The sequence below is a fragment of the Portunus trituberculatus genome, chromosome 16, assembly GCF_017591435.1.
Source record: "Portunus trituberculatus isolate SZX2019 chromosome 16, ASM1759143v1, whole genome shotgun sequence".
NCBI classification, from domain to species: domain Eukaryota; kingdom Metazoa; phylum Arthropoda; class Malacostraca; order Decapoda; family Portunidae; genus Portunus; species Portunus trituberculatus.
Genome location: NC_059270.1, coordinates 11,450,519 through 11,462,944, shown reverse-complemented (window position 1 = coordinate 11,462,944; position 12,426 = coordinate 11,450,519). Strand labels below are relative to the sequence as shown.

The 12,426-nt window shown below is 43.1% G+C and overlaps 1 protein-coding gene across 1 annotated transcript in view; it reads right to left on the bottom strand.

Moving 5' to 3' along the window:
• Positions 1–12,426, bottom strand: part of LOC123504488 — a 166,348-nt gene that overhangs the window by 78,934 nt on the left and 74,988 nt on the right. The window contains exon 3 of the mRNA XM_045255039.1: positions 6,684–6,774. Within this exon, the coding sequence (XP_045110974.1) occupies positions 6,684–6,774 (91 nt within the window). The remainder of the gene's footprint in view (positions 1–6,683; positions 6,775–12,426) is intronic.

The window sequence follows — 12,426 nt, the reverse complement described above, 5'->3', positions numbered from 1 at the left end:
CTCTCTCTCGTCGTTTATCTATGTATTTATCTCCCCGTCAATCACTCGACATGCCTGCCCAACCTTTCCTAGATATATCTGCACGTTCATTTGTTTTCTCGATCTCTTTTTCCTCTCGTCCATCTATGCATGTAAAGTTGCCGCTTCTGTTGCTACCGAGGCAGTCTGGTTGAGCTTCCTTGGTGACTACTGTGCGTTACGATGCGCCGACTGCCAGCCACCCAGTCAGCGAAACTCAATGTCTCACTTACACCCTTACGAAACACACACACACACACACACACACACACAGGCAAGAATAAACAAGAGCAGGCCACCCAACCAATCAATCACACTTAGGAGCACTTCAAAAACAATATCAGCAAAGCAAACACGATGGAGAGAAAGAGAGAGCGATGGAGGGAAAGATATGAAAAAAATAAAGGAAGCATCGAATCACCTTATTTTTAGCGGCGATCTCACTCCCTCACGTTGTACAGGGGGCAAGGGGGATCAAGAGGCCACTTGAACCGCTACGTAGTGCAGTATACTTTTCCCGAACCTCTTAGAGAACAAACTTATGCTCTCCTGAAATAGCGAAACCGAAGAAGTGGAAGAAGAAGGACAAAAACAGAAAAAAAGAGAAGAAATTGAATACTTTCCGCAGCTGAAGGTGACTTGCAAATAAATTCTAAAGAGTATTGAAGACTAAGAGGTACAAAAGGGAGCGAGCGGAGGAGAGAGAGAAAAAAAAAAGGTGTATCAAATCCTCTTCCCATGAACCAGCCGCTGAAACGAGACCATTAAAAAGGAATCGAATCCCACTCTCCAGGTGACTTGCATGAACATATAGGATTGTGAACGTTTTATAAGGGATCTCAGTCCATTAAAAAGCATTAGGAGAGAGTCAATGGAGAGGGAAGGGTGAATGAGAGGAGTGGAAGTAAAGGAGGAGGAGGAGAAAGAGAAGGAAGAGAAGGAAGAGGAGGAGGAGGAGGAGAAGAAGGAGGAGGAGGAGGAGGAGGAGGAGGAGGAAGTGATGGGAGCAAGGCTAATGGGGTTAAATTCTGTTGGTAATTTTTTTGCTGTGGTTGAAATATCACTCTGGGGGTTAATTCAGCGTGGGACTGCCCTATATTTTTCTTCTCTTTCTCTTTCCTCTTACTTTATCAATTTGCTATCTTATTCTTTCCTTTTATTTTTTCCTTCCTTCTCTTCGTCTTGTTTTAATCGTATATGCATTTTTTTTCTTCCCTTCTCCTTTTTATTTCATTTATTCTCATTCGTGTTTTTATTCTATTCACTCTCATTTCTCCTTTCTTTCTTCACCTCCTCCTTCACCAATCCCATACACACTCAACAAACAAAACAAAAACCCTTCGATTTAACAACCTACTCCACTGTCTGCCTAATATATTCATAGCTCAGTACTCCCTCCCATTCTCTCTCTGTGCTCCCCACCCTGAACACCCACCAATCTTCATCCCCACCTACCCATGTCGCTCCCTCCCTATCTGCCTATGTCCTCTGCACGTATCACCGTCTATTCCTGTCCGCTCGCACGTAGGCTGTCCATCTACAAACACGTCTGGAGTGGGTAGGTACCGTAGCGGGGCAGATTGATGGTTCCCGCCCGTGCCTCGTCCCTTGCAGGTGTGTTTTCTCTAATTAGGGCTGACAGGTGCCGCACAGTGCTCTAATTAAGGGAGTCATTATGGTTTTATCACAGCAGGTGGATGGGAGAGTAGGGTAAGAGTGGGGAGAGGAAGATATGAGAAGGGAAATGGAAAGAAGAGAAAGGAAAGGGAAACTAAGGGGAGGTTATAGAGAAGGAAAGAGAAAAGAAGGGAAGAGAAAGGAATGAAAGGGAAAAGAAAGCAAGGAAAGAGAAGTAAAGGATATTGAAGAAGGAATGGATGGGAGAGGAAGTGGAGTTAGTAATCAAAGGAGGAAGTGGATGAGGAGCATGAGAAGGAAGTGAGAGGGTGGAGAGAGGGTGAAAACGGAGAAGATGGAGAGAAGAGAGAGAGAGAGAGAGAGAGAGAGAGAGAGAGAGAGAGAGAGAGAGAGAGAGAGAGAGATTCAGATGAAACCAACCAATAATTCCGATTTACTAGATATGATAGAAAGAAACCAATCAAGGTGTAATTGAAGTAATGGTGAGAAATATAAAAGAAAAAGGAGAAGATGAAGAAAAGAAGAAGAAGAAGAAGAAGAAGAAGAAGAAGAAGAAGAAGAAGAAGAAGAAGAAGAAGAAGAAGAAGAAGAAGAAGAAGAAGAAGAAGAAGAAGAAGAAGAAGAAGAAGAAGAAGAAGAAGAAGAAGAAGAAGAAGAAGAAGAAAAGAACAAAAAAAAAGAAGAAAAACGAATGGAAGAGAGAATAAACAAGAAGAGGAAGGTAAATAGATGTGAGAAAGAGGAAACAGACGAAGAAGAAGAAGAAGAAGAAGAAGAAGAAGAAGAAGAAGAAGAAGAAGGAAAAAAGTGGACAAGTCACGTACAAACGATAAAAATAAAATAAAATTGGAAAAAATGCAAAAAGAACCATCAAACAAAAGAAAGTCAAACAATTAAACGAAATGCAAGAAAGCTGTCGAGGTCACGTCAATGTTGAACCAATCATGACCTTTGGATTCCCCCCCCCCCCACGCGACCAAATACCCTCCTCGCCTACTCCTGCACTCTCTCTCTCTCTCTCTCTCTCTCTCTCTCTCTCTCTCCCTCCTTCTCTAATTATTCTCTCTAATGAGGCTCTATTTTCTATAAGGTTATTCGGTTCTCCCTGTTCATTTTTTTCTATTTTTCTTATTTTCTTTATTTTTTGCCACTTTCCTTCCTTCTTTCTTTCTTTTTTTCCCTCTTTCTTCCAAACTTGCTTAATCATTGCTTGTTTAGAGTTTCCTTTTCTTGTATTTAGTTTGAGGTTTGAGTACGTGATTCTCTCTCTCTCTCTCTCTCTCTCTCTCTCTCTCTCTCTCTCTCTCTCTCTCTCTCTCTCTCTCTCTCTCTCTCATCAAGGTCCACCCCGAACGCTTACTCGTACTCATATTTTGACAAATGAGAAATACTAGTTTTTGCCAAATGGGCGATTATCATTCATTAATTAACCTGGACATTTCTACATTAGCGTGCCGGAGTCGTAAAGGGCACTTGCTACAGCAACAACACCACGACGAGTCACGCTGCAATTATAGAAACACTGAAGCGAGATGCGCCCACTACTAGAGAGAGAGAGAGAGAGAGAGAGAGAGAGAGAGAGAGAGAGAGAGAGAGAGTTTTTCTTGGTTAATCTTAAGCTTACAGTGCATCTGAGTTTTTTTTTATGGAAATCTCTCTCTCTCTCTCTCTCTCTCTCTCTCTCTCTCTCTCTCTCTCTCTCTCTCTCTCTCTCTCATGATACGAAGAACAAGAGACAATCTACATAGAGAAAACAGAAATGAGAAAGAACAGCAGCAGATATTTTGACCTTTTTTTTTTTTATATAAGAGGGAAAACTGGCCAAGAGCAACAAAACCGATAAAAAAAAAAAAGGTCCCACTGAGATACCGGTCCCCGAAAACCGTCAAAAGAGCTTGCCAATAAATGGGATAAATGTCTTGAAACCTCCTCTTAACTCCTGCAGTACCATGGCGCGTTTTTATATTCCTTCTGCTTATGGTTAGGTGACTTTATACAGCTTCAGAAACTCATGTGAGGGATTAAAATAGTGAAGACTGTGGCCATTAATCTCCTGACTTCCGTAGACCATACCTGATGTCAATAAAATCGTCTAATAGCACACAATATTGAAGGTAAAACTGCGTCCCAGTACTGACGGGATGAAATGAGTTAAGGTCATAGGTATATGGAAATACGGAAGCAGGTAGGGAATTAAATGATTGTGTGTAATAGACAACCTACACTATCAATTCTAAACGGAGATAGAAAATAAAAACCCAAATGATAGAGAGATCAAACTTCTAAAATGGAATCAATCTGCTACAATCCCGTAGACTTCCATAAAATATTTTCCCTACCATCACACACCACACGTCACCACACACCACCACCACCACTACCACATCATTGCTACTCCTCACTACCGCCGCCAGATGTCCCGCGGGAAGCTCGTTAAAAGTGAAGACGCAAAGTTGGTAAGGTTCCCACATACTCATGCTAATTTTGGTCGTTTTCCACGCTAATTTGGCCTGTTTTACGCCTTCCTGTCCACGCCACATAAGTATTCTGGCTAGACGGTATTCATGTCGCGGAATAATTCGGAAATACAAACCCTCGCCGCTGCTGCCACCAATTCCAATGTCATTTCCTTTATACTTATTCAATTTAAAACCTTAAACACTGATGGGGAAAAATCTGCTTGTAATACACACTCTCACGCACACACATACACACACACACACACACACACACACACACACACACACACACACACACACACACACACACACACACATAGATAGACAGACAGACAGACAGACAGACAGACAGATAGACACACACACACACACACACACACACACACACACACACACACACACACACACACACACACACACACACACACACTGCAGGATGTTATTTCGAGATAAAGGAAAAGAAAGGTGCCGGATTGCAATGACAATAATAATCAATAATTTCATCAAACACGTCATCTGCCTTGCCTATTACCAAACCTGTGTCGCATCCACGCCTCCGTCACCTCCACGCCTGCCACTCTAGCGACAAGGTGATAACAGTACAACAGGTTACTTCATGCGAGGCGCCGTGCGTGATTACTAAGCAAACATATAACTGCAGAACCTAAGGTATTTAAATTACTCCAGTATTTCTGCTGTCAGTTGTGTCTTACGAAATTACATCCTGGACTTGCATCAAAACATTTCATTAAGCTTGAGAAGAAACCAAAGCTCGGAAAGCGTTAAGCACACTTGTATCACTCGAGTACACACTAATGGCGATGCTGCGAGGACCAGAACAGTTATCATTTGCTTGTGGAAAGAGGCAGAGGTCATTACGGTCACTGGGAAAGGAACGGCTAATTATTGCACGGCAAGACTCGCTGCGGCATTTCAGCAACAAAACCTGACGCAACAGGGCGAGGAGGAGGAAGCCAGACCAAGGATGCAATTGGTCATGCATGTTGTAGTTAGTGAGTTGAATATCTAAGAACACGAGGAAACCAAGGAAGACAAAGAAGGGAACAACGATTATATTTTATGCGATGGAAGGAACAACTTTACCTTAAAGAATAATTTATATCATATTCATTTGAAAGCATTAGACAAGAAAGCCCGTGAAAACAATAAATAAGGTTTACATATTCACGTTTACAGAATAAAAAGGATATAAAAAAGATTATTGGTAGTATATGACAGGAAAGAGAGGGGTGTGACAATCCATGGTCACTGACGTCTGTAGGGGCACGGCACTTCGGTAAGGTGAAAGAAGCATTTCCGCAACTTTTATGTGAGAGAAAAGAAGTAAACCATGAATTTTAGCAGGAAGTATTGCATCATGATTACAGGCGTTTGGTGGCGGACGTGACAACACTGATCACACATCTAACCAAATTTTGCCCAAGTTTGGACAGCTATGTAATTGGCCTTTTACCGCATGTCACTGTGGTGCTGCACCTCCGCCGACACCTGACCCACGCACCGTTACCACCTATGAACCACACCTGGCACACCGCTGACCCTCTCATCGCATTTTATCAATAACATAATATTTACCAATCTTAAACATTTTTCATATCATTTGTTTTCGATGAGTAGTGACTTTAGTTAAACACATTTCCTTGATAACCATATGATCACCATCTCACAACTATCCTTTCCTGAAGTTTAAATACAGCTCTTACTCCTATTTTCCATACGTCTTTCCAATACAATCTTAGCTAATTCTTCAACAGACATCAACTGGACAACCTTTTCACATCACAACGATACAACATTATTTTCCGCCATGGCTGCAACTCGCCTCTCATACACCCAAACCGTACAACACACCGATACACATTCAACACATCACTCTTCTTCCCAGCTTGAACCCATTTCTCTATGATGTCATTTCGGATGGGTCGTTTCCATTTATTTCGAACTTGTGCTTCATTCTCCTTTTCCCTTCTCCCTCAAATCCTCTCTCACGCAGTCTTTTCATCTCTTTTTCAGTCTCGCCTCCCTTCTTCTTCTACCTTGAACCTCCATCTCCAAAACCTGCCTTCCAACATGATCCTCGTCCCTTCTCAATAAAGGCTCAAACCATCTCAGTCTCTATTCATGTACTTCCACTACCTTTGTTCCTCATATAATCACTCCTAACTTTATCCGCTCCAGTAACCTCCAGCACAGCATATAACATCACATTTCATAGTAGATAGAACGACGAACAACAGTATTTCAAATAACATAGATAAAACAATACACATAATGATAAGAACATGATGGACTGAAAACTTCGGATGATAACTTCACTCATACTTTACGTAATCAACCAATATACTTTACCTCACTGCAACACATTCGTCTCATAAAGCAGAGAAGAGATGAAGGCTAAAAATATAAAAGAAAACTACACAACATTATCCAGTACACATACACACACAATTAACCAGGATTCGAAAACAGACCACCATCTAACTAGGAAGGGAGTGAACCAGTGGGCCAACACACACATACACACAGGCACGTTCAATCAACACTCACCAGGGAGACGGATCGACCGCCCAGGTGGCCATCAGGAACACTGCTGGTCTCCAAGGCTGAGTGCACTGAATGGAGACTCTTCTTGGAGGACCTGAAGGAGGGAAAACACTGTCAAATATGAGGACAAAATGCGTAGAAACTTAAACTATATATCAGAGGGTGCAAGTAAGTGTTTTCGTCACTAATGTAGACTAAAGGCTATGATACGTAAAGAGTATTAATAGCAAGTCCAAACAGCAGTGAGGGAGTTGGAACCTGGATCCACCATCAGGCCTTTGGGTCATACAGCGTTATCAGAAATCTCCTTAGTGGAGATGGTGGTCAAGATTGTGGTGGTGATGGTTGTGATGGAGGAGGAGGAGGAGGAGGAGGAGGAGGAGGAGGAGGAGGAGGAGGAGGAGGAGGAGGAACATTTGAAGTATAACGGAGCTTAAAAAGAAAAGGAGGAGGAAGGGAATATGACAACACGAGAAAAAAATGGAAAATCACGAATAGAAGAAAGAGAAGATGAAGGCGAAGACGAAGACGAAAAGGAAGAAGAAGAAGAAGAAAACCAAAAACAAAAAAGAAGAAGAAGAGAACAGATAAACACTACAACCACCACCACCACCACCACAACAACAACAACAACAACAACAACATGAACACCAAGACGAATCAGTTTCGCAACACCAGAACACAGGCATGCCAATTAAAACAAGGGCGGGCATACACTAATATATCAGTGACTGGAGGAACACAAGAATAAAAGAAACTGGAAGGAGAATAAAAATAAAAGAAAAGAAAATGAAAAAAAAAAGAAAACGGACACCGACTTGCAAAGGGTAACTGACCAATTTGTAAGAATTATCCATGCCTGACCGACCACAACAAATTGATCCTCCTCTCCTGCCTCTCTTAAACCCTATCCTTCTCTCTGATCCTTCTCTCCTGCTTACCCTCTCCTCCCCTCCCCCATCCACTCACCCCCCTCCCCTCCCACCATGCGGTCAGGTATATACACCAACCACATACACTGCCCACCCCTTCTCCCCCATCAATACAAACCCAAAAATGGACACGCGGACTCTCTCTCTCTCTCTCTCCTTTCCTCGTTTTCTCTCCTTTTCATTTTTCTTATTTATCTCCTGTTCTTTTTATCTTTTTTTCCTTTTTTGTTTTCCTCTTATCTCATCCTCGTTATCGCTGCCCTTGTCTCTTTCTCCTCCTTTTCCTTATCATCATGCTATTCACCTTCCATCGCCCTCTCTCGTTAAAACACAGCTACATTATAAACTAAAGCCAAATGTCTATTCACACTAGAATGGTTGCATTTCTATTTCTTTCACACCCCAACCATTGAGGTGCCCCTGATACACAGCCACACTCAAGATGGTTCACGTGATGTATACTGGGGTTCAAAGTGTTTTTTTTTTTTTTTGGTGGTGGTGGTGGTGGTGTCGTAGTAGTAGTTGTAGTAGTAGTAGTAGTAGTAGTAGTAGTAGTAGTAGTAGTAGTAGTAGTAGTAGTAGTAGTAGTAGTAGTAGTAGTAGTAGAAGAAGTATTAGTAGCAGCATTAGTAGTAGTAGTAGTAGTAGTAGTAGTAGTAGTAGTAGTAGTAGTAGTAGTTGTTGTTGTTGTAGTTATGACAAAAAATAAATCAAATATAACAACAACTACTACTACTACTACTACTACTACTACTACTACTACTACAACAACAAGAACAATAACAACAACAATAAAAACAACAACAATTATAATGGTAGAAAACAACAATAGCTGCCACAGAATAAACGTGTCCAAGTCATTATAGAATAATCTTGATAGACAAAATTGATGTCACAAAAACCTCCACAAACAGTCAATGATAACCTTCCTCTTTTATAATCGCCGACAACTTCTGTACGTACATTAATTTCGATCCTGCAGACACACGTATATGCACAAGAACCTTTACGGAGTCACATTAATCAGTGCAACTTTTTTCCTCTACTGCTCGAATATTTTTGCTGCACGCATCATCATTATTTGAAAGCTTATCATGCTAATACCAAGCGACTTTATTTACTTTGTTAAAAGACACTCAGTCATTATTATTGACATTCTCCATCCCCTTCATAATTTTTCGCCACCTCTTCCTCCTTTTACTTTTATTGGTGATGCTGTTGCTGCTACTACTGTTACTATTACTACTGCTACTACTACAGCGAAACGCAGACAGATAGAAAGGGCAGTATATCGCATGAGACAGAGTGTCGTCACGAAATTCTCAACGAGAATATAATTTGCTAGAGCACAATGAGCTCCACAATATGCAAGATGTTACCCGAAGCTTCTTTTCAATGGGGATGTGCAGCACAGAGTGGCACTAGCATGGATTTTAGGCATTGTTGGGCACGACACTCAAACATAAAATGTCATTCTGGAAAGAATTCATGTTCAAGAACGACACAACACGGGCATTCGGATTCTAAGAAGAAAACAGCGTGATTTACTCTGCTATTTATTTGGGAAGATGAAACGGACCACTGTCTTAACAAATAAAGTGAAGCCTCAGATACACTGAACACTAAATGATACCAACACAGTCTCACGCTGGTCAAGGCTCACCCTTGAGCCTCATATTCACGTAACCCTTGGGTAGCTTTGCCTTCACCATCATGAATTGCGTCACCAGAAGGCTGAGGGAGGGCCGACTTAGCGACTGCCGCTGCGTGCAGTTTACGATCACACAGTCTAAACACTTCTTCAGTAATTGCTTATCGCACTCCTGAATTACATAATGCACAAGGGCGCCGAAGCTATACACGTCGGCTGAAGGAAACACCGGCTGGCGGCTCAGTACTTCAGGCGCGATCCACCAATATTTTTCTTCGTCCATGTCTCCCGCAAGAGTGTCCATAGCCTCACCGACGCGACAGGCGAGCCCGACGTCAATGATGTGGAAGACAGCATTCTCAGGGCGTCCGGTGAACGTGATGTTGTCCACTTTCAGGTCGTTGTGAACTATTCCACTTCGGTGGATTTCCTGCAGACACACGGCGATGTTCACCAGAGAGTCGAGGAAGCCGCCCACCGAACACTCATCCAGGTACTCCACGTACACGTCCCCGACATACTCCAGCAGGACTATCGGGGGGCGGAGGCACACGGCCAGGGTACGCGGCACGCCGCCGGCACCATCGAGCTGCAGTGCCACTCGGGCTTCCCGCAACACATCCCAGGGTGGACAGAAAGGCAGCAGCTCCTTCCGGGCAGCCAGCTCGCCCTCGTAGTGCACCAGCCACACGGTCCCGTGGCTGCCGCGTCCTAGAATTCCTAAATTGTCCAAAAACTGCACTTTTGAAGATTCCAGGAAAGGTACATGCCGCCGCAGGAATTCCTCGTCCCCCTCTCTCTCCTCTTCCCACTGTACTCTTTCCTTCTCCTCCTCGTCCTCCTGTATTACTTTAACTTTCTCCATCATCTCCATCATCACTTTTACTCTTTCCTCCTCTTTTTCTTCCTGTACTTCTTTCTTCTCCTCCTTCTCCTCTTCTTCCTCCATTTCTATTTCTTTGGCCTTTTCTTCCTCCTGCTTTTCCTTTATTCCTTCCTTGCCCATCTCCACTTTCTTCTCTTTCTCCACTTTTTCCTCAATTAATTGTTCCTCTTCTACTGCTTCTTCGACTACTCCTTCCTCCTTATCCTCTTCTTTCTGAACATCTTTCTGCTTTACTACTTTCTCCTCTACTGCTTCTTCGGCTACTCCTTCCTCCTCCTCTTCCTCCTCCTTTTCTTCCTCCATCATTTCTTCCTGTTCATCCTTCTCCTCCTCCCTTTCTAATTCTTCCTGCATTACTTCTTTCTTCTGTTCTTCTACTTCTTCATATATTTCTTCTTCGTCCTCCTCCTCTTGTTTACGCAAAGAAGACGACGAGGTAGTGCCATGGTTCGTCTCGGTGTCAAAACGGTGAAATCTTAGCGCATCTCCTCCGTGCTGAGCTGGGGCAGGTCTGGGGCCTCCGCAGCTCCACAGGGAGACACAGAAGCGCCAGACGAAGACCAGCACACAAGTAGCGCCGAGCATCATAACGGCGGCTGTTGTTCCTTGATGCAACAAGTCCATCATGGGTAGGCGGGACACCTCGCCTATCCTGGTGAGTGGCAGGAGCAGCAGCGTGCTGGAGGTTGCCGGACAGGCCTTCTGGTAGGGCTGTGTTTGATATTTCGTAAGACTTGTAAGCATCACAAACTACACATGAATGAGACTAACTGATGCAAAGTACACAATAAACAATATCTCTTAATGTTTTACCAAAAGCTTCCACAGTTTTCTTTTATTATGGACCATCATGCTCTCAGTCCAAGTAGGTGAATAAAACAGGAAATGTTCCAACATAAAACTTTTTTTCTTATCATTAAGGGGTATGAGGATATGATGAAATATTTTCTATTGAATATATAACTTCACACACGTGTTTTACTTACCTGTAAGTGATCAAGGGCTAAAAGGCGGATACGAATCAGCTGCTTCTGAATTTTTGATTGAGTTGAACGCCTTCCGTAGCTCCCAAATGACTCGTTGCAGCGAGTTGCAATAGTGTAGTGTAGTTCATTCACTCGTAAAAAGACACACACAAGATTTGGCCTTGAATAATAAATCTTGGATTGTCTCGTATATTCTTTTTATACACAGCACACAGACAGACAGACAGACAGGTAGTCTTTTAATTGTATTATATCATTATACTTTCAGAGAGGCTGGTACTGACTGTTGACATAATTTGATCTCTAATTTGTCATGAAGAATGATCTTGGATCTAAACCAAGACAGAGGGAAGGAATGTGAACCAGCAGCAGCCAGTCACCTGGCAGCAGTCCGGCACAAAGGCATGGCTCTGAATTCCTGCACGAAGTATTATTTTGCAGAGAGAGAGAGAGAGAGAGAGAGAGAGAGAGAGAGAGAGAGAGAGAGAGAGAGAGAGAGAGAGAGAGAGAGAGAGAGAGAGAGAGAGAGAGAGAGAGAGAGAGAGAGAGAGAGAGAGAGAGAGAGAGAGAGAGAGAGAGAGAGAGAGAGAGAGAGAGAGAGAGAGAGAGAGAGAGAGAGAGAGAGAGAGAGAGAGAGAGAGAGACAGACAGACAGACAGACAGACAGACAGACAGACAGACAGACAGACAGACAGACAGACAGACAGACAGACAGACAGACAGAGAGAGAGAGAGAGAGAGAGAGAGAGAGAGAGAGAGAGAGAGAGAGAGAGAGAGAGAGAGAGAGAGAGAGAGAGAGAGGGATCATCAAACAATCCATCACCACCCAGACAACACACAAATCTCTAGCGGGGCGGCTGTCAGTGGTGCCATTAGGTCTGATCACCTGAGGGTACAGTCCCAGGTGTTTCGAGCTCAGCGGCGGGACATTTCATCCTGAAGAAGGAAGTGCTTACAGCAAAAGGACAAAAAGACAATAACGGAGCGGAACTTGACTTGCAGAAATTCAATGAGCACCTGATAACAAATATAGACACGAATAACAGAGAGTCGGTGATCATAAACTCCCTCGTCATTCCGAAATGTTACAATCACCTCCATCAATATGACTGATGGACGATGATGACTTGAAATGTACGCGTAAAATTATGAGGTTTAGGGATTTGCCGCTCGCCAGATTGTATTAACTTAGATTCACACACGCGCGCGCGCTCACGAACGCACACACACACATACACACACACACACACACACACACACACACACACACACACACACACACACACACACA